Source organism: Acomys russatus, chromosome 29 (assembly GCF_903995435.1).
Source record: "Acomys russatus chromosome 29, mAcoRus1.1, whole genome shotgun sequence".
NCBI lineage: Eukaryota > Metazoa > Chordata > Mammalia > Rodentia > Muridae > Acomys > Acomys russatus.
The window spans coordinates 26,668,469-26,691,186 of NC_067165.1; the positions used below are offsets into that span (position 1 = coordinate 26,668,469).

Below are 22,718 nucleotides of genomic sequence, written 5' to 3' on the forward strand. Positions count from 1 at the left end.
TGTAGTGTGTTTGAAGTCAGAAGGCAACTTTTGGGAGTCTTTGTTGTTTTTTTCTTTCACTCTGTCCTCAGGTTTGGAGGTAAGAGCCCTGACCAGCTGGCTCGTTTCTCTCTCTGGGACTAAAGTTGTGCACCACCGTGCCTGGCTCTGCTGAGCTATCTCAAAGGTCCTTCATTTTAATTTTCCCAGGTACACCTTTAATCCTAGCACTCACGGGGCAGAGGCGGGTAGATTTCTGAGTTCCAGGCCAACCTGGTCTATAGAGTGAGTTCCAGTAGCCAGAGAAACCCTATTCTGAAAACCAAAAAAAAAAAAAAAAAAAAAAAAAAACCAGAAAGAAAGAAAAGAAAAGTGGGTATGGGCTGGAGAGATGGTTCCAGGGCTAAAGGCTAGGCTCATAACCAAAAATCTAAACGTAGGGTCTCGGTCCCTTTAAGTGCGGATTGCTGGCAGAGGCAGATCCGAAAGGTCCGCTTGGAGGAGGTGGGTCACGTGGGGGCTGCGCCTGCGCAGAACGGTCACGTGGTGGCTGGCCGGGAAAATGGCGGCTTCGGGGGAGAGCGGCGCATCGGGCGGCGGGGGCAGCACCGAGGAGGCATTTATGACCTTCTACAGTGAGGTGAGCCCGGAGTAAGGATGGTGGCTTCAGGGAGACCGCGCCCCGATTCCGTCCGCAGAGACCGGGGTCAGCGGGACGCCTCCCGGGACTGTTGGCCTGCGCCGGGCGGCCGGCCTGGGGACTGCGGAGCGGCCGCGGGGTGCGTGCGTGACCGCCCCTGTGCCTGTTGGGGTCCCCGGAGCGCGGCGGGGCGCAGAGGCTTGGAGAGGGGCCGACGGTCTGCTTGGGGCGCGGTGCAGCCTGCAGACCGGGGGGGTCTCCGATCGGCGGAGGCCGGGCCCTTCCTGGCGGAGACTGAGCTGCGGGACACCTGCCTTTATTTGTAAACAGGAGGGAGGCCTTTCCCAACTCCTCTGCCATGAATTTTGTGCCAGTGGCCATTTCTGCGGTTAACCAGTGCTGAGCACTGTTGATCGTGACAAGAATGCGTTATGTGACACCCCCCCCCCATCTTTAATATGAACCTTAAGAGTGCGCATACGTACTTGGTTCTGCGACTTAAATAGCAGGTAAAAACTTGGCGTGAGGTAGGACAGGAGTGAACTTGGTCCGAGCCTTGTTTACGATTGCATCGCCAGCAGGGAGGCTGTGAGTTCGAGGCCAGCCTTGGTCTACAAAGTGACAGCCAAGGCTACACAGAGAAACAATGTCTCGGGAAAAAAAATTCATGACGGGATTTAATTTATAAGAAAGCAGCTTGCAGATTATAAAGTAGAAGCAACACAGGCGTTTTTTTTAAAGTCAGTAGCTCCTGTTAGCCTAGGTTGGACCTACACGCTAAAGCCTCCGAAGCCCTGGGATTAGAGCCCTTGTCTCTTGTGTTATAACGGTATTTGTTACATAGTATTTCTTTCCTCATATCTCTTTTTTCCTCCTGAGACAGAGTTTCTCTTTGTAACAGCACTGGTTGTCCTGGGACTTGCTCTGTAGACCAGGCTGCTCCCCCTGTGCCTGCCGCTGCCTCCCGAGTGCTGGGATTAAAGTGGTGCGCCACCACAGCCTGGCCTATTTAGTTTTTTTTGAGACCCTATTTAGGCTTTTCACGGCAGGGTTTCCCTGTGTGTAGGCCTGCCTGGCCTGGTGCTCCATCTGTAAACTAGGCCTATCTCGGACTCCCAGAGATCATGTGCCTCTGCCTAAGATGTGCACCACCACCGCTGGCCCTGGCTTTTGATAAGTTCTCAGTGAAGCTTAGATCCATCCACTCACTTTGCAGTGCTGGCTGCCAGGAACTAATGGTGATCCTCCTGCTTCAGCCTCCCAAATACTAGAATTAGAGGAGTGAGCCGCCTCATCCAGCTTTATTCTTTTGCTGAGGAGCAAACCCAGGATTCTATGCATGATAGGCTGAGCAGTCCAACTCAGCTACACCCCAAGCCCCAATAATGGTGTTGAATGTTGCTCAGGGTTCAGTGTAACTGCGTTTTTCCTCTTGACAAGAAAAAAGATGGCTTAGCTGCACCCACATGCAATTCCAGTTCTGTGGAGGCTGCTGTGCTTCATATCTGGGTATTGTTTTTAAAATTATCTGTGTTATCTGTAGGCCCGGCTAGCGATCAATTAAGACACAGAAACTTGTTATGTTTTAAAATATCAATCCTCTAAACTACTTTCCATAGTAGGGCCTCAGGCATGGGATCCCTGCCCCAATCCCATGCCATCTGCTTCCAATAACTTCTATCAAGCTACCTCCCGTCCAAAATCCCAAATACTTGCTCCTGTTCTTTATCTGGGCTGGGTTCTCCATCCACGCCGCGGGCCATGTGCTGCTCCTCCAGCTAACCTATGGCACCCTTCCTCCCTTCACTTCAGGTCTCTTTCCTTTTTCTCCTGGCAGTCTTTCTTCTTTTCAGAATCCCTCTCTCTCTTAGCCCCACCTGTCTCCTTTGTCCTGCCCAGGTGAGAGGCCTTTTATTTAACAAAAGGTTGGTCACAGAGACAGTAAACAGTAATTAGCATTAAAATACATCAGACCTTACTCCCGACGCCTGGGAATCTTCTTGATGGCTGACTGGCTGTCAAGGCCTTGGGGTAAATTTCTCACAAGTTAGGTAATTGGAAATCTCTGTCTCTGTAAGCCTTATTTTTTTCCTGTGTCTAAAATGCTGAGAAGGGTTTCTCTGTGTAGCCTTGGCTGTCCTGCACTGGTTTTGTTGACCAGGCTGGCCTGGAACTCAAAGCTATCCACCTGCCTCTGCCTCCCAAGTGCTGGTATTAAAGGCATGCACCACCACACCTGGATTTTTAAAGATTTATTTACTTATTATGTATATAGTGTAGGCCAGAAGAGGGCATCAGATCTCATTACAGATGGTTGTGAGCCGCCATGTGGTTTCTGGGAATTGAACTCAGGACCTCTGGAAGAGCAGATAGTGTTCTTAACCTCTGAGCCATCTCTCCAGCCCTCCCCCCCCACCCCCCATGTTATTTTTTTGAGACAAGATCTGTCACTGAATGCGGAGCCCAACAGTTGTCTAGCTTGGCCGTCCAGTGAGCTCTGGGCTCCACCTGCCTCCTCCTCCCCTAGCTCTGGGGTTGCAGGTGCCTGTGCCCACCCGCAGCCTTTATGTGGATGCTGGAGTCTGAGCTACTGTTGTATGACTAGGCCCGCTGTTGTAATCACTCCTCAGTGTTGCAGCAAAGTGTTCTGCACGTTGATAGAGTGAGTAGTTGTTGCTGAGCATATTGGTATTGGGTTAAAGTAGATATTCAGGTTTTTTTTTTTTTTAAGATTTATTTATTTTATGTATTAGTGCTCCCAGCTGCTTATTTTTACTAATGAAATTATCATTCCTTTTACCCTTAGGTGAAACAAATAGAGAAGAGAGATTCAGTTCTAACATCCAAAAATCAGATTGAAAGATTGACTCGTCCTGGTTCCTCTTACTTTAATCTGAACCCATTTGAGGTGAGTGGATTGTCACTGTAGTGTCACTGTGGAGAGCTTTTCATATGTGCAGACTGAGTTACGTGTGTGTTCATTGTTGCTGCTGTAGTGTCTGGTGGAGAGCTTTAAAAAAAAAATATATATATATATATATATATGTAAAAATGCAGGTTTATTAGCACAGCAGGGGAAGGGAGAGGGTGGGGTGGGAACGGGGAGGAAGGAAGGGAGAGCAGGCACGGGGGCGGGAGAAGGGCAAGGGCAGGGGTGGGCAAAAGAGGCTGGTAGAGAGCTTTTCGTACGTAAACATGTGAAAGTTGGATGTAGGGGTTTATTTTTATTTTTTTATTGCTTTTTTTTAAACTCCAGATCTTCCTGCCTCATCCTCCCAAATGCTGAGACTGTAGAAATAGGAACCACCACCCCTGGCTAGCTATTTCTGAAATAGGATCTTGCTGTAGCTCACAGAGTCCTGGGGCTCACTGTGCACCCCAGCTTGGCCTTGGCCTCTGTGCTGCTCCTGCCTCAGCCTCTAAGTGCTGGGGCTTCAGGAGTCAGCCGTGATGCCGGGAACCGGACGTGGAGAGAGATTGTGTTACAGCATACACCCCACGTTATGTTAGGTGGGAACGAAAAACACAGGTAAAGTGGAATTTTTTTTTTTTTTTTTTTTTTTTTGGTTTTTCGAGACAGGGTTTCTCTGTGTAGCCTTGGCCATCCTGGACTCACTTTGTAGACCAGGCTGGCCTCGAACTCACAGCGATCCGCCTGCCTCTGCCTCCCGAGTGCTGGGATTAAAGGCATGCGCCACCACGCCCGGCGGTAAAGTGGAATTTATATGCTGGGTAGCTTGTCTCTGAAGTCGCGTGGTTTCATGTGAGTAGAGTTGCTGAGGTAGCTTATTTAAGAAAAAGGAGCTAGATTTTTGTCCTGCCAAATATTCTCCAGTACGTAACTTCCGTGGACCAAATTTACAAAGGTTCGCTTTTTGTTGTTTTTGTCGTTGTTGTTGTTTTAGGCTTTTCGAGACAGGGTTTCTCTGTGTAATGGTCCCTGGCTGTCCTGGACTCGCTTTGTCGACCAGGCTGGCCTTGAACTCACAGCGATCCGCCTGCCTCCACCTCCCGAGTGCTGGGATTAAAGGCGCCCAGCCAAAAGTTTGTTTTTGATACAGAGATATAGCTGGTCTGATAAATTTAGGGTCCTTGTTTTTAAATTTTTGCCAGGTGAGGTGGAGCATACCTTTAATCCCATCACTTGGAGGCAGAGGCAAGCAGATCACTAAGTTCCAGGCCAGCCTGGTCTACAAAGACCAGGACAGCCAAGGCTACACAGAGAGAGACTCTGTCTCAGAAAAAAAATTTAGTCATGCCAGGTATGTAATACTCTCTGGACTCAGGAGACAGAGGCAGGAGTATCCCTACAAGCCTGAGGCCAGCCTGGTCTACATAGGCAAGGAAGGCTTGGGCCAGCTCAGGACTCCAGGGAGACCCTGGTTTTGTTTTTAAAGAAAAAGCAAAAAAGTTTTAGAACTTTTTTTGTTACAGGAAAATAAAAAATAACCAAAGATTCAGGAAAAGCAGAGTGATGACTAGGGGAGTTTAGAGACGCTGGTGCACTTCCTGTCTTGAACTTGTCTCAGATGTAGCCCAGATTGGCTCAGCCTAGTGCTCCTCCTACGTCACCTTCCCGAGTGTGTGTGTGTGTGTGTGTGTGTGTGTGTGTGTGTGTGTAATCATGGGCACCACCCACGGTTATGCCTGGCTCTGAACATGTCTTTTGTTTTTGCTTTTGTTTTTAGAGATAGGGTTTCTCTGTGTAGCCCTGGCTGTCCTGGAACTCGCTCTGTAGACCAGGCTGGCCTCGAACTCAGAGATCCACCTGCCTCTGGAGTGCTGGGATTACAGGCGTGCGCCACCACTGCAGGGAGTTCTGAACGTTTCTTATCATCACTAATCACTGTTCTTTTTTGTGTCGTTTACCTCAAATCACAGTTAGTCCGCAGCATGGCTTCCTTTGTCTCTCCAGTACAGTGCTGCAGACAGGTTCTGGTGCTGCCCTCAGTGACTCTGACACTGTTGGGTCTGCGCCTCAGATCCTCCAAATGCACTGATGATTTGTTTTGTTTTGTTTTTGAAGACAGGGTTTCCCTGTATAGCTTTGGCTGTCCTGAAGTAACAGTAGATCAGGCCTTGAACTCACAAAGATCACCTGCCTCTGCTTCCCAAGCGTGGAATTAAAGGTGTGCACCACCACCTGCCCGGCTGAAAATATTTATTTTATTTATTTATTTATTTATTTATTTTTTGGGTTTTTCGAGACAGGGTTTCTCTGTTTAGAAAATTTCTTTATCTATATATATATGTTTGTTTTGTCTGCATGTTGCTAGCCATGATGTGGGTGCTAGGAATTAATTGTAGGAGCGATCTTAACTGTGGAGCCATTATTTCTCTGTTTTTCTTCTTTGATGCTGTCAGTGGAATTCAAGGCTTTCAGATAAACATTTTACCATTGTGCACACTAGATTGGCTGTTTGGTTTGGTTTGGTTTGGTTTGGTTTGGTTTGGGCTCTTTTGTTTTTCTAGACAAAGTTTCTCTGTGTAGTCCTGTCTGTCCTGGAACTTCTTCTGTAGACTAGGCTGGCCTTGAACTCACAGGGATCCACCTGCCTCTGTTTTCCTAGTGCTGGCCTTTGCTATCCTCGCTTGGCTTTTTTGTTGTTTTGAGACAGCGTCTCAGGTAGCCCAGGCTGCCTTTAAACTCAGTTGGGTAGCTGAGGAGATTCCTGAACGTTCTGCTCAGCATCCCAAATGCTGGGATTGAAGGCCTGGGCCTGTTGCCACACCAATGATACCCGTTTTTGTTTGTTTTGTTTTGTTGTTTGTTTGCTTGCTTTTGTAGTTTTTCTTTAAGAGTTATTTTTCTCATTCATTCATTCATTTACTTTTTTGTTTTGTTTTGTTTTTCGTTTTTGTTTGTCAAGGTAGGGTTTCTCGGTGTAGCCTTGATCTCCCATCATAGACCAAACTGGCCTCAAACTCACAGAGATGTGCCTGTCTCTGCTTCTCAAGTGCTGGGATCAAAGGTGTGCGCCACTGTGCCTGGATAAGATTTTCTTAGATTATGTGACTGTGTGTGGGTTTGTGTTCCTGGGTCAAGGTACACATGGAGAGCAGACATGTTGGATTCCTAGAGCTGGAGATACAGGTAGTTGTGAACCACCCAAGATGGGAGCTGGTAACTAGTTTGGGTCCTCTGTAAGAGCAACAAGCATTCTTAACCACGGAGTCACAGCGCCACCCACCGTTTTTATTTTAAACTCTCTGTGTATGTCTATATCTGGGCCTCTGCATATGTGAGTGCAGGTGCCCATGGAGGCCAGGTGTGTTGGATCCCCTGGGAGTTAAAGGAGGCTGGGAACTGAACTCCTGTCCCAGAGCAGTGCATGCTATTAACTTCCGAGCCATCTCTCCAGCCTCTGTTCTTATTTTTAAAGTCAGGTTCTCTGATTTTTGTTTAGGTCAGCCTGTAACTCTGACAGATCTGTCAGCTTGCTAAATACTGGGGTTTGCAGGCATGAAGCACTGGGCTAAGTCCATGTTAACGTCTCTACCCTCCTTAGGCACTGACACAGTACGCCAGGCAGCCTGGCTCTGGCCTTGCCTTCCTCATCCTTTCTTGCACTCCACGTCAGGCTGCCATTCCCCCCAGCACAGGCTCTAGCACTCTGACTAACCTTTTGTATGTGCTGTCTCTTCCCTGTCCTGGGGGAGCTCTGAGCTCTGACTCTGTGTTCTGGACTGTATGTCACTTCACGTGGTTTTACTTAATGAATTAGTTATATTGCTCAGGACAGACAGCGTGAGGGAGGGGAATACATACTTAGCAGGCATGTTCACACACACACACACACACACACACACACACACACACACACGTTCTCTCCTCTCTCTCTCTCTCTTTTTTTTTTTTTTTTTTTTTGGAGACATATCTCACGCAGCCCAGGCTGGAATTGAGTTTGTTACATAGCCAAGCATGGCCTTGACTTCCTGACCGCGTGTGGTAGGATTCTAGGACTACTGCCCCACTCCCAAGTCTTGTGTTTTTGTTGGTTTGGGGGTTGTCCTGCTTGTAACCAAGCCTGGGCCTGCACTTACTATCCCTCTGCCTCTGTTTTCCTAGGATTGAGATGACATAAGGGCCACCACGCTCAGCTTTACACTTGTTTGCTCTTGGCTCTTGCAGGTTCTTCAGATAGATCCTGAAGTGACAGATGAAGAAATAAAGAAGCGCTTCCGGCAGGTACGGTCTGTCGCTCCCACTAGAGGCTGAGCCTTTGCTTCTGCAGCTGGGGTCTCAGGCAGGGTCCTAGAATTCCTCACTGTGCAATAAGGGATGACCTTGAACTTCTGATCTTCCTGTTTTCACTTGCCTGCATCCTGGGACTACAGTCATATGCCATACCTGGTTTATGGGGTGCTGGGGTTTGAACCCAGGTTTTCATGTACACTAAGACAAGCAAGCGCTCTCTACCAATTGAGCTGCACCCTAGATATGATTTTTGAGAACTAGATTTTTTTTTTTCCTTTCCAAATTAAGACTGGATAACTGTTCTCATAAGCTTACGGTGACATATATGTGTAGTGATAGAAGATGTTAAATCATGTAGTAAGTAGAGGTTGTCCCGTGAATATAATGGTTTTTATTTCCAAATTTAGTAGCTGCAGACTTGTGCTTTTTATTTGAGGTGGGATCTGATGACCTCACACTCCTGGTTTATATGACTGGTCCTGCCTTAGCCTTTAAGTAGCTGCTGGGATAACTGGCACATGCCATGTGCCTAACCCACTCAGTAACTTGTCTTGCAAATGGTTGTAAATACTCAAGAAATATTCAGCTTAGGTTAGTGAGGTGGCTTAGCAGTTTACCTGCTGCCAACCCTGATCACCAGGAACCTACATGGTAGAAGGAGAGAGAGGTAACTTCAGCAGCGTATCCTCTGATCTGCACACACATGCAATGGCTTGTGTTCACGTCCCCCATGCCGAAAAGTGTAAGAAGTTCTTAAAAAATAAATACCTGGCCAGCCGTGGTGGCTTACGCTTTTAATCCCAGCACTAAGGAGGTAGAGGCTACGCTTTTAATCCCAGCACTCAGGAGGTAGAGGCAGAGGCAGAGGCAGGCGGATCACTGTGAGTTCGAGGCCAGCCTGGTCTATAAAGCAAGCCCAGGACAGCCAGGACTACACAGAGAAACCCTGTCTCAAAAAACCAAAAAACAAACAAACAAAAAAACCTGGCTTAGGTTTTTGTTTTGTTTCGGTTTGTTTTGTTTTGACACAGGGTTTCTCTGTGTTAGCCTTGGCGTCTTGGACTCACTTTATAGACCAGGCTAGCCTCAAACTTACAGTGATCCACCTGCCTCTGCCTCTGCCTTTGGAGTGCTGGGATCACAGGCATGTGCGACTGAGCCAGCTGGGTTTTTTTTCTCTACCTCCCACCCCACACCCTACCTCTCTGGTCCCTGCCAGGGCCACCCTGGCTTAGTTGTAACAAGTGCTTTTTGAAATTTCTTCAACAAAGTAGCTCTCTGGCCTCTGAATCTTGCCAGTGTCTGTCTTTCTTTTTCTTTAATCTTCCTATGCTCTTTAAATCTTCATGTTTTCACATTTGAGTAGGACCTGGCCCATGCTGACTGTAATGCTCTGATTCTCACCACAGTTTTATTAATATCCAGTGCAAGAAATTCCTCCATATTGCTGACTCACAGTTACCTCTGATCTCCCAGCAGGCTATATTAAGCTAAGATGTTTTGGTTTTGACTGCTCAGGCATTTCCCATTATATAACTTTATAGCTTTATTCTTTTTAACTGTGCATAAATTTAGCATCCCATCCTCCCCTCAGTCTTGTTTTCCAGTACAGCCCATTACAACAAGCACTTCAGTCCTTACTCAGACTTTTCTTGGAGCTTGATTTTTTTTTTTTTTTTCTCCCTTCGAGACAGGGTTTCTCTGTGTAGCCTTGACTGTCCTGGACTCACTTTGTAGACCAGGCTAGCCTCAAACTTACAGAGATCCACTTGTCTCTGCCTCTGGAGTGCTGGGATTAAAGGCGCGCGCCACTACACCGCCTGGCCATCTTAATAAGATTTATAACTCCCATAGTTAAGAGCATATATGACTTTAGTTTTAATTTATTCTCTTGAGCAAGTGCTTTGGACTTTTCTTTTTATTTATTTATTTTAAAAATTTTCCCCTTTTTTATTAATTTATTCATATTACATCTCAATGGTTATCCCCTCCCTTGTATCCTCCCATTCCTCCCTCCCTCCCATTTTCCCCTTACTCCCCTCCCCTATGACTGTGACTGAGGGGGACCTCCTCCCCCTGTATATGCTCATAGGGTATCAGCTTTGGACTTTTCTGTGTCTATTTTTCCTCATTTGGTAAATGTGTCTAAATGTTTAAATGAGGTGTCACACACAGAAGGCTTTCAATGGATGCCTTGATGGTTTGTACATGCTAACCATATCCGTGGATGTTACTGTGCAAATTCGTTCTCTCTCTCTCTCTTTCCTTGATCTCTTCTCTCTTCCACTTCTCATTTCCTCTTTTCCATTTTTTCTTCTCATCCCTTTCCTCCTCTTCGCTCTGTTTTCCTCTCCTTTTTTTCTCTCCTTTCCCTGCCTATCCCATAGGGTTTTACCATGTCCCCCAGGCCAGCCCTGAACTCATAATCATCCCTAGTGTTGAGAGTAGAAAATGCCGCCTCCCTCCCCCAGTCAGTTTATTCTTATACTTGCATTGTTCGTTTTGTTCACACAGCGAACTATTTGAGTGCTTTGTATTTTTCCAGCAATGGAGCAGGAAGCTAGGTGAAGATAGGTTTTGTTGCTCAGGGTCAGAAAGCTAGCATATGACTGAGGTTAGAATCACAACTGGCCGGGCGTGGTGGCGCACGCCTTTACTCCCAGCACTTGGGAGGCAGAGGCCGGCCTGGTGTACAAAGCAACTCCAGGCCAGCCAAGACCGCACAGAGAAAATCTGTCTCTAAAAACAAACAAAGAAAAGAATCACAACTGACTGTGGCTCTGGGAGTCTGCGATTAATATTAGGTTTCATCTCCGGTTCTTTTTGCTCCAACTCCTTTCTGCCCCTTGTAAATGTCTTATAAAAAAATTCCTGTTGCTGGGCGTGGTGGCGCACGCATTTAACCCTAGCACTAGGGAGGCAGAGGCAGGCAGATCGCTATGAGTTCAAGGCCAGCCTGGTCTACATAGTGAGTCCAGGACAGCCAAAAAGTTACACAGAGGGGCTGGAGCAATGGCTCAATGGTAAAGAGCCCTGTCTGCTCTTCCAGAGGTCCTGAGTTCAATTCCCAGCAACGACATGGTGGCTCACAAGCACTTATACTGAGATCTGGTGCCCTCTTCTGGCATGCAAGCTCACATGCAGGCAGAACACTGTATAAATAATAAATAAATAAATCTTTAAAAAAAAAAAAAAAAAAAAAGCTACACAGAGAAACCCTGCCTCGAAAAATCAAAAGGAAAAAAAAAAAAAGCATTCCTGTCTTATTTATATGTATGTGAAGAGTGCAAGTCACTTCTATGAACTGTTGACAAACCCAACTTCTCTCTTCCGTGTAGTTATCTATATTGGTGCATCCTGACAAAAATCAAGACGATGCTGACAGAGCACAGAAGGCTTTTGAAGGTATTTGTAAATTTACCTGCTTTTGAGTAATGTATGTTGTCAATGCTGAGCAGTAACTGGCTATGGCGAAGCTGTGGATTTCAGCAAAGCAGCCATTTAAGCAGACTATGTCCTTGGGGCTGGGTGTGTAGCTCAGTGCTTGTCTGGCATGCTTGAGGCCCTGGGTTCAGTCCCCAGCACAGCATAGAAAGTGCACCTTTGTTTTGTTAAGACTCATGTGTCGGCCAATATACTTTGATTGCATAAGATCGTTTTTTCACTGAATATAAGTGGGAAATACTTTATCACTGTGTTAAATCTAGATGCAGTATATTTAGCCTTGAGTGTATATTTAATAATTTTTTTTCTAAGACTTTCAAGGTCATTACTATGGTTGTATGTTTTTAAAAAAAAGATGGGTTTAACAATGGTTAATAATTTAACACAGTAGGGAATGTTTTTAGATAGTGCAAGTCCATTTACACTGCCTGAGTCTAGCTCAGACTTTGAGAGGGTATTTGCAGAAACAGTTAACCTCAATGTTTTGCATTAGCTGTGGACAAAGCTTACAAGTTGCTACTGGATCAGGAACAAAAGAAGAGGGCCCTGGATGTAATTCAGGCAGGAAAAGAATACGTGGAACACACTGTAAGTATTTCTAGTGCTGCTGTGTTTACAGGAAGTAACAGCAAGCCTTGGGTGCTGTAGAAGGGTGTGTGAAACCTAGCAGTACAGAGCACCCGGCTAGTGGCGTCTCTGGTTCTCGCTACCTTTCCGCTGTGGTGCTCATGAACAGTGCAGAAGCTAGCATCCTTTGCCGAGTTGAGCTCAGGGTGAGGAGCACCTAGGACACTGCCATAACCACTCACCCTGCCAGGCCTGTGTTGTAGATAGTCACTTTGGGCCTTGTAGCCGTGTTGCCATGCTACCCCGGTGAGAGCGGAGAAGTGTGGCTCTGACGGCATTGCCTCCTCTGGTTTTACTGTTGTTGCTGTGAAGGGTTTGGAGATGAGAGAGGCTGTCAAGGAGCCCGAGTGCATTCATTGTAAAGCAGGGGAGGCGCATGTCCAGACTAACAACACTCTGAAGACGCAATTGAAACGAACAGCTTTTTGTTTTTGTTTTTTCAAGACAGGGTCTCTCTGTGTAGCTTTGGCTGTCCTGGACTCGCTTTGTAGACCAGGCTGGCCTGGAACTCACAGCGATCGACCTGCCTCTGCCTCCCGAGTGCTGGGATTGCAGTGGTGTGTGTTTTATCTGCGTGTGTGTCTGGGCACCATAGGCAGCAGGTGATAAGATGCATCATGATCCTCTGGAGCTGTAGTTATGGATGGTTGTGAGCCACTGTGTGGGTGCTGGGAACTGAGCCTGGATCCTTGCAGGAACAGCTGAGCCATGTCTTCAGCCCTTGGCCTTGCATTCTTGATTCTTCTCCATGTCCAGTTGCTCGGATTGTAGGACTGCACCTCTGTGCCCGGTGAGAAAGCTCTCAAGACCATCCCAAGAGTGATTTCAGTGGGGAGCAAAGCAGGAGTCCACCTTTGTTTTGAAGAGCATTAGACTCTGAATTGAGACTTTGTAGGCAATCATAATAAAGACTGACCCATTTTAGATGAAGACGATGAGAGGACAAATAGGAAAAGGAAAGGGTTGGCTTTTTTTTTGGTTTGTTTGTTTGTTTTGTGTTTCGAGACAGGGCTTCTCTGTGTAGCCTTCACTATCCTGGACTCACAGCAATCCCCCTGCCTCTGCCTCCCAAGTGCTGGGATTAAAGGCGTGCGCCACCACTGCCTGGCCAGGAAAGGGTTGTAATGGGGTCCTGCTGGTTGTGTTGCACAGGGCACTTGGAGAGCCAGTCCTTGGAGATCAGAAGAGCACACAACAGAATGTACAATCCTCCCCTCTATTTTGCTTATAAAGAATCATCCTTACAATTTCTGGCCACAAGGTGACAGTAAAGTGCTTCTGAACCTGGCTGTGTGACGCTCTCATGGCCCACTTATGGAGTAGCATTAGTCTCTTGTGAATTTTTTTTTTTTTTAGGCTCAGTGGTGGCCAGAGTGATGAGCACATCCGTTAGTGTCATGTGAAAATTATGGTTTCCTGGAGTTTCACAGTGGAAACCATCAAGAATATACTTTTAGAAATTACCAGCAATGCTGGGTGTGGTGGTGCACGCCTTTAATTCCAGCACTCTGGAGGCAGAGGCAGGCAGATCCCTGTGAGTTTGAGGCCAGCCTGGTCTACAGAGTGAGTCCAGGACAGGCAGAGCTCTGTTACACAGAGAAACCCTGTCTCATAAATAAATAAGAAAGAAAGAAAAAGAAATTCCCAGTAACCACATGGTGGCTCACAGCCACCCATATCCTCTAATGCCCTCTTCTGGTGTGCAGGCGTACACGCAGATAGAGCACTCATATGCATAAAATAAATAAAATCTTAAAAAGAAATTTTTTTTATACTTAAAATGCCATATATTTTCTAGATCCTTCTAAAGTTTGGCAAACATGCTTTCTTTGTTATAACTATGTGACCAGGAATTAAGAAAGCTAAATGAGGGGCTAGAAAAATGGCTCCGAGGCTCTTCCAGAGTCCTGAGTTCAATTCCCAGCAACCACATGGTGGCTCACAACTATCTGTATTACAATATGATGCCCTCTTCTGGTGTGTAGGTGTTCATGCAAATAGAGGACTCCTATACAATTAAAAAAAAATCTGAAAAAAAAAGCTAAGTGACCATGTCTAAGGGTGTTGGCTGTGGCTCAGCCTTTATGAGTTGGGGACATCTATCTGCTGGTTGCCTTTCCCTAGTGTTTACCAGGAGCACAGGCTAGGGCAGGTTTCAGATGATGTTACAGGAAGGACCTAAGGCTCTGTGTCTGCTCAGTTGCTTTACAGTGTTTATTATTATTATTATTATTATTATTTCTACTACTACTATTAATGGTGCAGGAGGAGGCTCTTTTGCTTTCATCTTACCCTATGCCTATGGAAAAGTGCACATATGTACAGCTCAACTGTCCTTAAGGTGTGATTGCTTACATTTTGATGAAAAAAATTCTTTTTAGGTTAAAGAGCGCAAAAAACAACTAAAGAAGGAAGGAAAGCCTACAAATGTAGAGGAAGACGATCCGGAGCTGGTGAGTTACTGTGGAAGGCCATTTTTCCTATGTGATTTTTGGGTAAGAGGAGGGCCTCACTTAAAACGTGGAAGTGGATGTTTCATTTACCTTTTCTTATTCCTCCTGTGTGTGGGTGGGTGTATTTGTCTTCCGTCTGGATATGTGCTATATGTATGTTGTATGTGCACACGTGTGTTCATGTGTGTACACATGTGTAGAAGCCAGAGGAGGTTTTTGCTGTAGCACTTTTTATCTGTTCCCCTTAGGCGAGGTCTTTGACTGAAATACCTGGAGCTAGGCTGGTGGCCAGCAGGTCCCATGGCTTGTGCTGTCCGCTCCAGCACCGGGTTACAGGCATGTGTTGTCACGTAGGGCGCTGGAGAGTTTCACTCAGGCCCTCGTACTGGCACAGCAGGCACACTTGCCCACTAAACCATCTCTCTTTGCCTTTTTTTTCCCCCCCCCTGCGACAGGCTGTCCTGGACTAACTTTGTAGACCAGCCTGGCCTCAAAGTCACAGAAATCCACCTGCCTCTGACTCCCGAGTGTTGGGATTAAAGGCGTGCGCCGCTGCCGCCACCACCACCCCCACCACCCCCATCCCCACTACTGCCTGGCCTCTCTCAGTCTTTTAAATGTAGGGCTACTGCCCTTCCTTCTTTCCTTCCTTTCTTTTTTTTTTTTTTTTTTTCCCCAAGACAGAGTTTCTCTCTGTAGCCTTGATTATCCTGGACTCGCTTTGTAGACCTGGCTGGGCTTGAACTCACAGGGATCCACGTGCCTCTGTGTCCTGGGGTGCTGGGATTAAAGGCGTGCCCCACTACTGCCAGTATCATGGTTTAAATATACTTCTCCTAGAGTTTGCTGTTGACTGTTTTACAAGCCACACATACAAAGTATTATATACAGTTATGGTTTTTAATGTCTTTTGAGATACATAAGAACTATAGGTTCTTGTGAAGGAATCTAGGGCTGGAGAGGAGCTCTGTGCTCAGAACTGCTGCTCTTGTAGAGAACCTGGGTTCAGTTTCCAGCACCCACATGGTGGCTCACAGCTCCTTTTCAGTTCCAGTTCTGAGAGATGTGATGCTGTTTCTTGTCCTCTATTAGCACTTACACACACAGACAAGCAGACACACACACAAACACACCTAAGGTAATTAAATAAAAAATTTGGGAAAACCAGGTGTGGTGATTCACACCTTTAATCCCAGCCCTGGGTGCTAGATAGCTAGATCGCTGTGAGTTTGAAGTTAGCCGGTCCATATAATGAGCTCTGGGACAGTTAGAGCTACATCAAAAGCAGTGAGGCAGGAGCCGATGCACAGGCTATGGACGGGTGGTCACCCAGATTTATTACAGAGCCCAGGGCCACTAGATCAAGAATGGCAGCACCACCACTGGTCTGGGGACACCACCATCAAACATTAAGAAAAGTACTCTACAATTGGATCTTATGGAGGCTTTTTTTTTTTTTTTTTTTTTTTTTTTTTTTTTAGACAGAGTCTCTCTATGTAGCCTTGGCTGCCTGGACTCCCTTTGTAGACCAGGCTGGCCTCAAACTCACAGCAATCCATCTGCCTCTGTCTCTCGAGTGCGGAGATTAAAGGCGTGCGCCACCACGCCCGGTAGAGGCATCCTTTTCAATTGATGTTTGCTCCTTTTAGATGATCTTAGCTTGTGTCATGTTGGCATAAAACGAGCCAGCACACACCTATACACACCCATAGACACACATACTACACAGGAACTTAAAAGTTGGAGTCTGGATAGATGGGTTTTATTTATTTCTAGGTTATTTTTTTTCAAGACAGGGTTTCTCTGTGTAACAACTCTGGCTGTCCTGGAACTCAATTTTGTGCTCACAGAGATCTGCCTGCTTCTGCCTCCCAATTTACTTAGTTTTTTTTGTTTTGTTTTGTTTTTTTTGGAGGGGGCAGTTTGGTTTTTCGAGACAGGGTTTCTCTGTGTAGGCTTGGCTGTCCTAGACTCACTTTGTAGACCAGGCTGGCCTTGAATTCACAGCGATCCGCCACCATTGCACGGCTAAGTGCTGATATTTTAGTATCTTTAAAAAGCTCTAAATAGTTGGGAGGCAGAGGCAGGTAGATCTCTGTGAGTTCCAGTTCAAATCCTAGCAGCCATATGGTAGCTTCACAACTGTCTATAGCTCCAGTCCCTGGAGATCCAATGCTCTCCTCTGGCCTCTAAAAGTACCACGCATACATGTGGTACACAGACAGACAGACAGACAGACAAAACAGCCATACACATAAAAATAAAGCTTTAAAACTAAAAGTAGCCAGTGGTGGTGGCGCACACCTTTATTCCCAGCAGAGGCAAGCGGAGCACTGTGAGTTCAAGGCCAGCCTGGTCTACAAAAGTGAGTCCAGGACAGCTGGGACTACACAGAGAAACCTTATCTCTAAAAAACAAACAAAGCTACTAAAATATTTGGGGCTGGGGAATTGGCTCAGTGGGTCAGGCCTTGCCATACAAGTCTAAGGATCAGAATTCAAGTCCCCGTATCCCAAGCACAGCCTGGACAGGTGTGGTGGCTGCCGACAATCCATAGCTCTAGAAGCATGTTAGACTAGCTGGAAGTGGTGAGTTCCAGGCTCAGTGAAAGACTGCCTTACTCAGTAAAGTGGAGACAATTGCTGAAGACACCTGATGCCAGTTTCAGGCCTCCACATTCACCCTCTGCATCTGCATCCATGTATGTTGTGTCTTCTATTTAATGCTTTTGTTGTTGTTGTTTGTTTGTTTTTCAAGACAGGGTTTCTCTGTGTAGCCTTGGCTGTCCTGGACTTACTTTGTAGACTATGCTGGCCTCGAACTCACAGCGATCCACCTGCCTCTGCCTCCCGAGTGCTGGGATTAAAGGCATGCGCCACCACCGCCCAGCTAACATTGTCTTATATGTTCCTGTCGGTGTATTGCTTAAGGTGTAAAGAGAACTGGTTACAGGACACAGAATGGCTTGATCAAGGTAGAGCTTGTCTGCCCTGTGTAGACATCTTGGCGGGATGCCTGCTGGCATGGAAGCTCTGCACCATGTCCTTCCAAGCTTTGCCTCTTCATGGCTCTGCGAACAAGGATGTGGCTCCCACCTCCGTGGTCCATGGTGGCTTACCATCTCCCTCATACGCCAAATAGAATTAAGAGGGAAGAAGGACGATGCCACTCCTTCTAAGAACATCCAGATGTTGCCCCTGAGTATTTGACTGAACTCTGTGCCGTGTGGCCATATGTAGCTGTAAGGAAGCCAGAGGATTGTGGGCTTCTGTGTGTAGTGCTCTATCCCTTAAGACGGGATTGCAGTTGGGGGCAGGGTCACCTATGTAGGGTTCAGCTTGGTTCTGGCCACTAGGTCAAAATTATAAAGTATTTACGAAAAGGAGGAGTAGAAGATAGTCTTGGGAAATTCTTGGAGAAGAGCACCCTTCAAAATCTCAGGTGGCGGCATAAGTTGCTTATATTTTTCTCTAAGAGCCAAGTTTCTAGGAGAGGAAATGTCTCCTTAAATAGTCAGTGTTGCTAGTTGGGTCTCCCTGCACACATTTCCTTGCCAGTTGTAATCTTTAGGACTAAATGTAATGGCTTGATTTCACCGTTGATGTGGATTTGTTTACTTTTATTTTCTTCTGTCCTTAATTTTCTTGCAGTTCAAACAGGCAGTCTACAAGCAGACCATGAAACTGTTCGCTGAGCTGGAAATTAAAAGAAAAGAGAGAGAAGCCAAAGAAATGCACGAAAGGTACCCGGCCCTGTACTCACCTTAACCTCAGGCGGTGCGCAGACTGGCTAAGGCAGGCTGCTGGGGAGTTTTCTCGTGAATTTGATAGCACATCGTTTAGGAGAATAAGCTGGAAAGGCGGGGTACAGCTTATGGTGGAGCTCCTGCCTGGGACAGTCACCGCTGAGACACTGAGGAGTTTTGGGAAATCCTGACTACACCTGGCTGTAGGGAGTTTGTTTTCTTCCTTTCTGGAATTCAGTGGAGTTTTTGAGGCTCTTGAGGCCCACTGTGGTGAGGAGGTAGAATTGGAACAGGATAGCTGTAACGGGTTACTCTGCTCAAGTACGATTTCCTTTGATTGTCAGAGTGTTGAGGTTGCCGGTTATGGTGGTACACACCCATGATCCCAGCACTTGGGAGGTGCGTGCAGGAAAAAAAGTAGTTGAAGCCTACTTTTGGCAAAATAGCAAGTCTGAGGCCAGCTTGAATTACTTGAGTCCTTGTCTCAAAAAAATACAAAAACAACAACAAAAGGAAGCTAGCCTTGGAGGTATAGTGTAGGCTCAATTTTCTTAACCAATATATTTTATTAACAACTTAGTGACCGAGCCTACGTCACTTATAACCCGACTAACCAAACAATAGGAAATGAGGATTAATGGACACAATAACAAAACCTTAAGGATATCAGTTCCGAGGAACAATTCTCCGGGCGTGAGCCGCAGGATTTCTTCTGCTGGAACCTGGGGTAACGAGAACCAGAACCTCAGCAGGAGCTGGAGCCCCGAAGCCTTCCCTTGAGCAGTTCTCTCTAGGAGCGTCCTGAAGTGCAGCAATGAGCAGCCAAAACTATCCCAAGTCTCCAAAACGCCCCGCCTCCAGTTCTGGGCTCATTTATATATCTCCTCTCAGAGTCTGGCCACGGGATCTTTTCAGCTGACAACAATTAAGCTCCTGCACGAGGTGGTTGCTCTTCTAGTGAATTAACCTCACCTGTTCTCTCACGAGACCATTCCGATCCCACACTTGGAATCCTAAAAAACAGGTTTATCTCTCCTTCAGTATAGGCCTTTAATCCTGGCAGAGGCAGGTGGATTTCTGTGAGGTTGAGGCCAGCTTGGTCTGCAAAGCAAGTTTCAGGACAACCACAATTGTTACACAGAGAAACCCTGCCTTGGTTTTTTGTTTTGTTTTGTTTTGTTTTTTTGACACAGGGTTTCTCTGTGTAGCCCTGGCTGTCCTTGAACTCACCGAGTGCTGGGATTAAAGGCATGCATCACCACGCCTGGGGAGAAACTGTGTCTTGAGAAGCAAAAAAAAAAAAAGGGGGTGGGGTGGGGTGGGGAACCACTGAGGTCAATTTGTCGTCTGTATTTTGTGTTGTTGACTGGAGTAATTAGGTTTTGCTGGTTGAGTTTGTATGAAGTCATTTAGGGTTGGATTTTGTCATCTTCGTGTTTTGAGGCCTCTGCTGGCTCTGGCTTTCTGTGTCCTTCTGTGCAGCTACACGTTAGCTCATGCTCTGAAGAGTACCCAGTAAAGACTGCTCTGCTCTCCTCCTAGGAAACGGCAGAGAGAAGAGGAAATCGAAGCCCAGGAAAAAGCCAAGCGAGAAAGGGAGTGGCAGAAAAACTTTGAGGTGAGTAGCTGGGGTGGGTCCTTCCAGGGGAAGAAGGTTTGATTCCTGGGGCTCCGTGGGTTCCTGGGGTGGACAGGGAAGTGGGATGTGTGGGTGAGCGTAGGCTCTGGAGAAGCAGGGTGTGGGGCCGCCTTGCCCTGACAAGCCACCAGATGGGCCCAGGACAAATGAATTCAGGGGTAATATGAAGTATTACCCTACTTAGCTTTGAGGATAATTTGTGGAAACAGGTTCTTTTGGGGGTGAGGCATTGAGTCAAGTTCATGTGTAGTCCAGTCTGGCTCTGACCTTACTGCGTAACGGATAATGACCTTGAACTCCTGATTCTTCTCCAGCTTCCAAAACCCTGGGAGTGAGGTGTACACCAACACATACAAACCCCTGGAAACAGGTCCTTTTGACCCAATTGTCCATTTTTCAGAGAGATTCTGACATTTCGTCTTTTTGAGACAGTCTTACTTTGTAGCCTAAGGTTTCTTAGAACTCATTATGTAGCCTAGGCTGGCCTTGAACCCTTGATGCTCTTTTTACCTCAGCCACTTCAGTGCTGGGATTACAGGCATGTGCTGCCACACCAGCTCACCTTGTAGCTTTTGAACTGGGTCCGTTGCTCTTCAGTTCTGGATTTGGTCTCTTTTTTTAAATAGGATTTAGAATTTACAAAATTTTTTACTTTGGTTCTGTTTAGCTTTATGAAAAGGGCAAATGAGTAGTTGATTTGATAATAAAGTAGAGATCTTTGTGGCCAGAGGGTAGCTGGTTTTGGAACATGCCATCGTAGTTGCTGAAGGGGTAGCAGGTGAAGAGAGAATGGCTGTACTCCCAGCTAGCTTTACAGTTGAGAAAGCCATCAGCCTTCATCATTGTACAGTCCTGTCCAGCATACACTGTGGTCGGCATCTTGTGAAGGTTAGAAGAGACAAGCAGGGCTCCAGGTGTGATGGGGCATGTCTTGTCCCAGCACTCAGGAGGCAGAGCCTGGCAAATCTCTGGGTTATTCAAGGCCAGGCTGGTGTACATAGTAAGCTCCAGCCAGATTAGGCTGAGTAGTAAAACAGGGTCTTAAAAACATCAAACAAAATGTTGGGCATGGTGGTGCACACCTTTAATCCCAGCACTGGAGAGGCAGAGGCAGGCGGATAGCTGTGAGTTCAAGGCCAGCCTGGTCTACAAAGTGAAGCAACCAAGGCTACACAGTGAAACTTACCTTGAAACAAACAAACAACAGCAACAACAACAAAAAACCCACCAAACAAAAAGAAGTAACAGGCCAGCGTTGGCAGTGTAGCTCAGTTGTGGAAATACAACAGAAGGAGCTTGTGTGGAACACCCGCCCAGAGGCTGCTTTGAAAGGCTCCCCAGAGGAGGGGGAACGCGCTGGTCTCCACTCTGCGCTGTCTGGAGAGCCGATTGGCTGGGCTCTGGGAGGACAGTTGGTGGCAGGACACGTTCAGCCCTTCCTTGCTTATTAGTGACCTCACCTTGAACTTATGTTTTCGTTCAGGAAAGTCGGGATGGTCGAGTGGACAGTTGGCGAAATTTTCAGGCAAATACAAAGGGGAAGAAGGAGAAGAAGAATCGGACCTTCTTGCGGCCACCGAAAGTCAAAATGGAGCAGCGCGAGTGACCAGCAGGGCCATGGCCTGAGCCGTTCCGGCCGTTCCCTCTGCTTCCAGGACTCACTCTTTTCCTCCTCCACCCCAACATAGAGCAGCGTTGGCTTTTTAGTTTATTTTGTTTTCCATGCAATTTAATACCAATCAAAGTAATTCTCTGTACATTGACAGGAGGGGCTGGGTCTAACCTTCCCTGTCCTTACCCATGGAACCACCAGGATCTGAAGGAGCCACTGACTCAAGCCGCCTTCTTTTCCCACAGCCTGTAACTTAATGTTTCGTATTTCACTGAATTGTGGTGGCTCGAAGGTCATACATACTTAGTGGAGATCCTTCAGTTAAATGTGCTTAGAGTGGTGTTGCCGTGACTCCACACCAGCCTGGGCTGCCTTGGGAAGCCCCTCTGCTTGCTTCTGGGCGTGCATCCCTGAAGTCCTCGGTCTAACAGGAGCGGCACTGTGGACTCACGGAGCAGTCACCTGATGCCCTGACACCCTGTGGCGTTTGGCACCAGTTCTTCTGTCTGACTGACCAATCAGTCGGGGGTGGCTCGAGGCTCCCATCCACTTAAACCTGCTCACTTTCCAAAGAGATAGCCATCTTCCAACCAGTCCCAGGTGTCCTCGCTTGTCTGCATTCATTAGTGGTAATATTCTTTTACGTATAATAAATTTTTATACCCAAGCTTTTGATGTTCTCTTCCTCAGGTGTGACGCCAAGGGCAGACAGGTCTATTGTCTTGCATGGGCCCGCCCTGAGAGTGTCTATGGCTGGACACAGAGAGCTGAACCTTAGCTTCTTTACCTACAAACAAACTGGGACTAGAGGGCTAGGGATGTGCTCTGGTAGAGTGCCTGCCTAGCATGTGTGCTCTCAGAACGGCAGAGATCAGTACAAGAATATCAAGCAGGGCAGGACTGACCAGGATGTGTGTATGAGCCCCAGGCTTCGCCCCAGCAGCACCAACGATTTGGATTGATTGGTTTCGCTGTTGGAACTTTTGAGTTGGCCGTTGCATGTCTGACGCGGGTACCATCCTGTCCAACATGGGTATTCTTGATGTCACGTCTCTAAAGTTAGATACTGCTCACTTTGTGGATAAAGTGTTGTGTGTAAAAATCATCAACCAACTTGCTGGGCGTGGACGCCTTTAATCCCAGCACTCGGGAGGCAGAGGCTGATGGATCACTGTGGGTTCGAGGCCAGCCAGGTCAACAAAGTGAGTCCAGGACAGCCAAGGCTACACAGAAGAACCCTATCTCAAAAAGCAAAAAAAACCCACAAAAACCAACCAACTTATAGTGTATGCTCAACCTGTGGGAAGGGCAGAGGAGTAGAAAATGACACGTGAGATGAGACAGCATGAGAAACAGATCTTTCGTTGTGCTGCCTGTAGAT

At 46.8% G+C, this 22,718-nt stretch overlaps 1 protein-coding gene across 1 annotated transcript; it reads left to right on the forward strand.

Annotated features, from left to right (window-relative positions):
* The first annotated feature begins 489 nt into the window (after positions 1-489).
* Dnajc8 (DnaJ heat shock protein family (Hsp40) member C8) lies at positions 490-21,663 on the forward strand. The gene is made up of 9 exons (XM_051171008.1): positions 490-619; positions 3,426-3,527; positions 7,752-7,808; positions 11,156-11,222; positions 11,755-11,849; positions 14,270-14,341; positions 17,992-18,083; positions 19,629-19,704; positions 21,209-21,663. Exons 1-9 carry the CDS (start codon positions 542-544, stop codon positions 21,329-21,331), a joined length of 762 nt encoding a protein of 253 aa, XP_051026965.1. The 5' UTR covers positions 490-541; the 3' UTR covers positions 21,332-21,663.
* Positions 21,664-22,718: the final 1,055 nt, after the last annotated feature.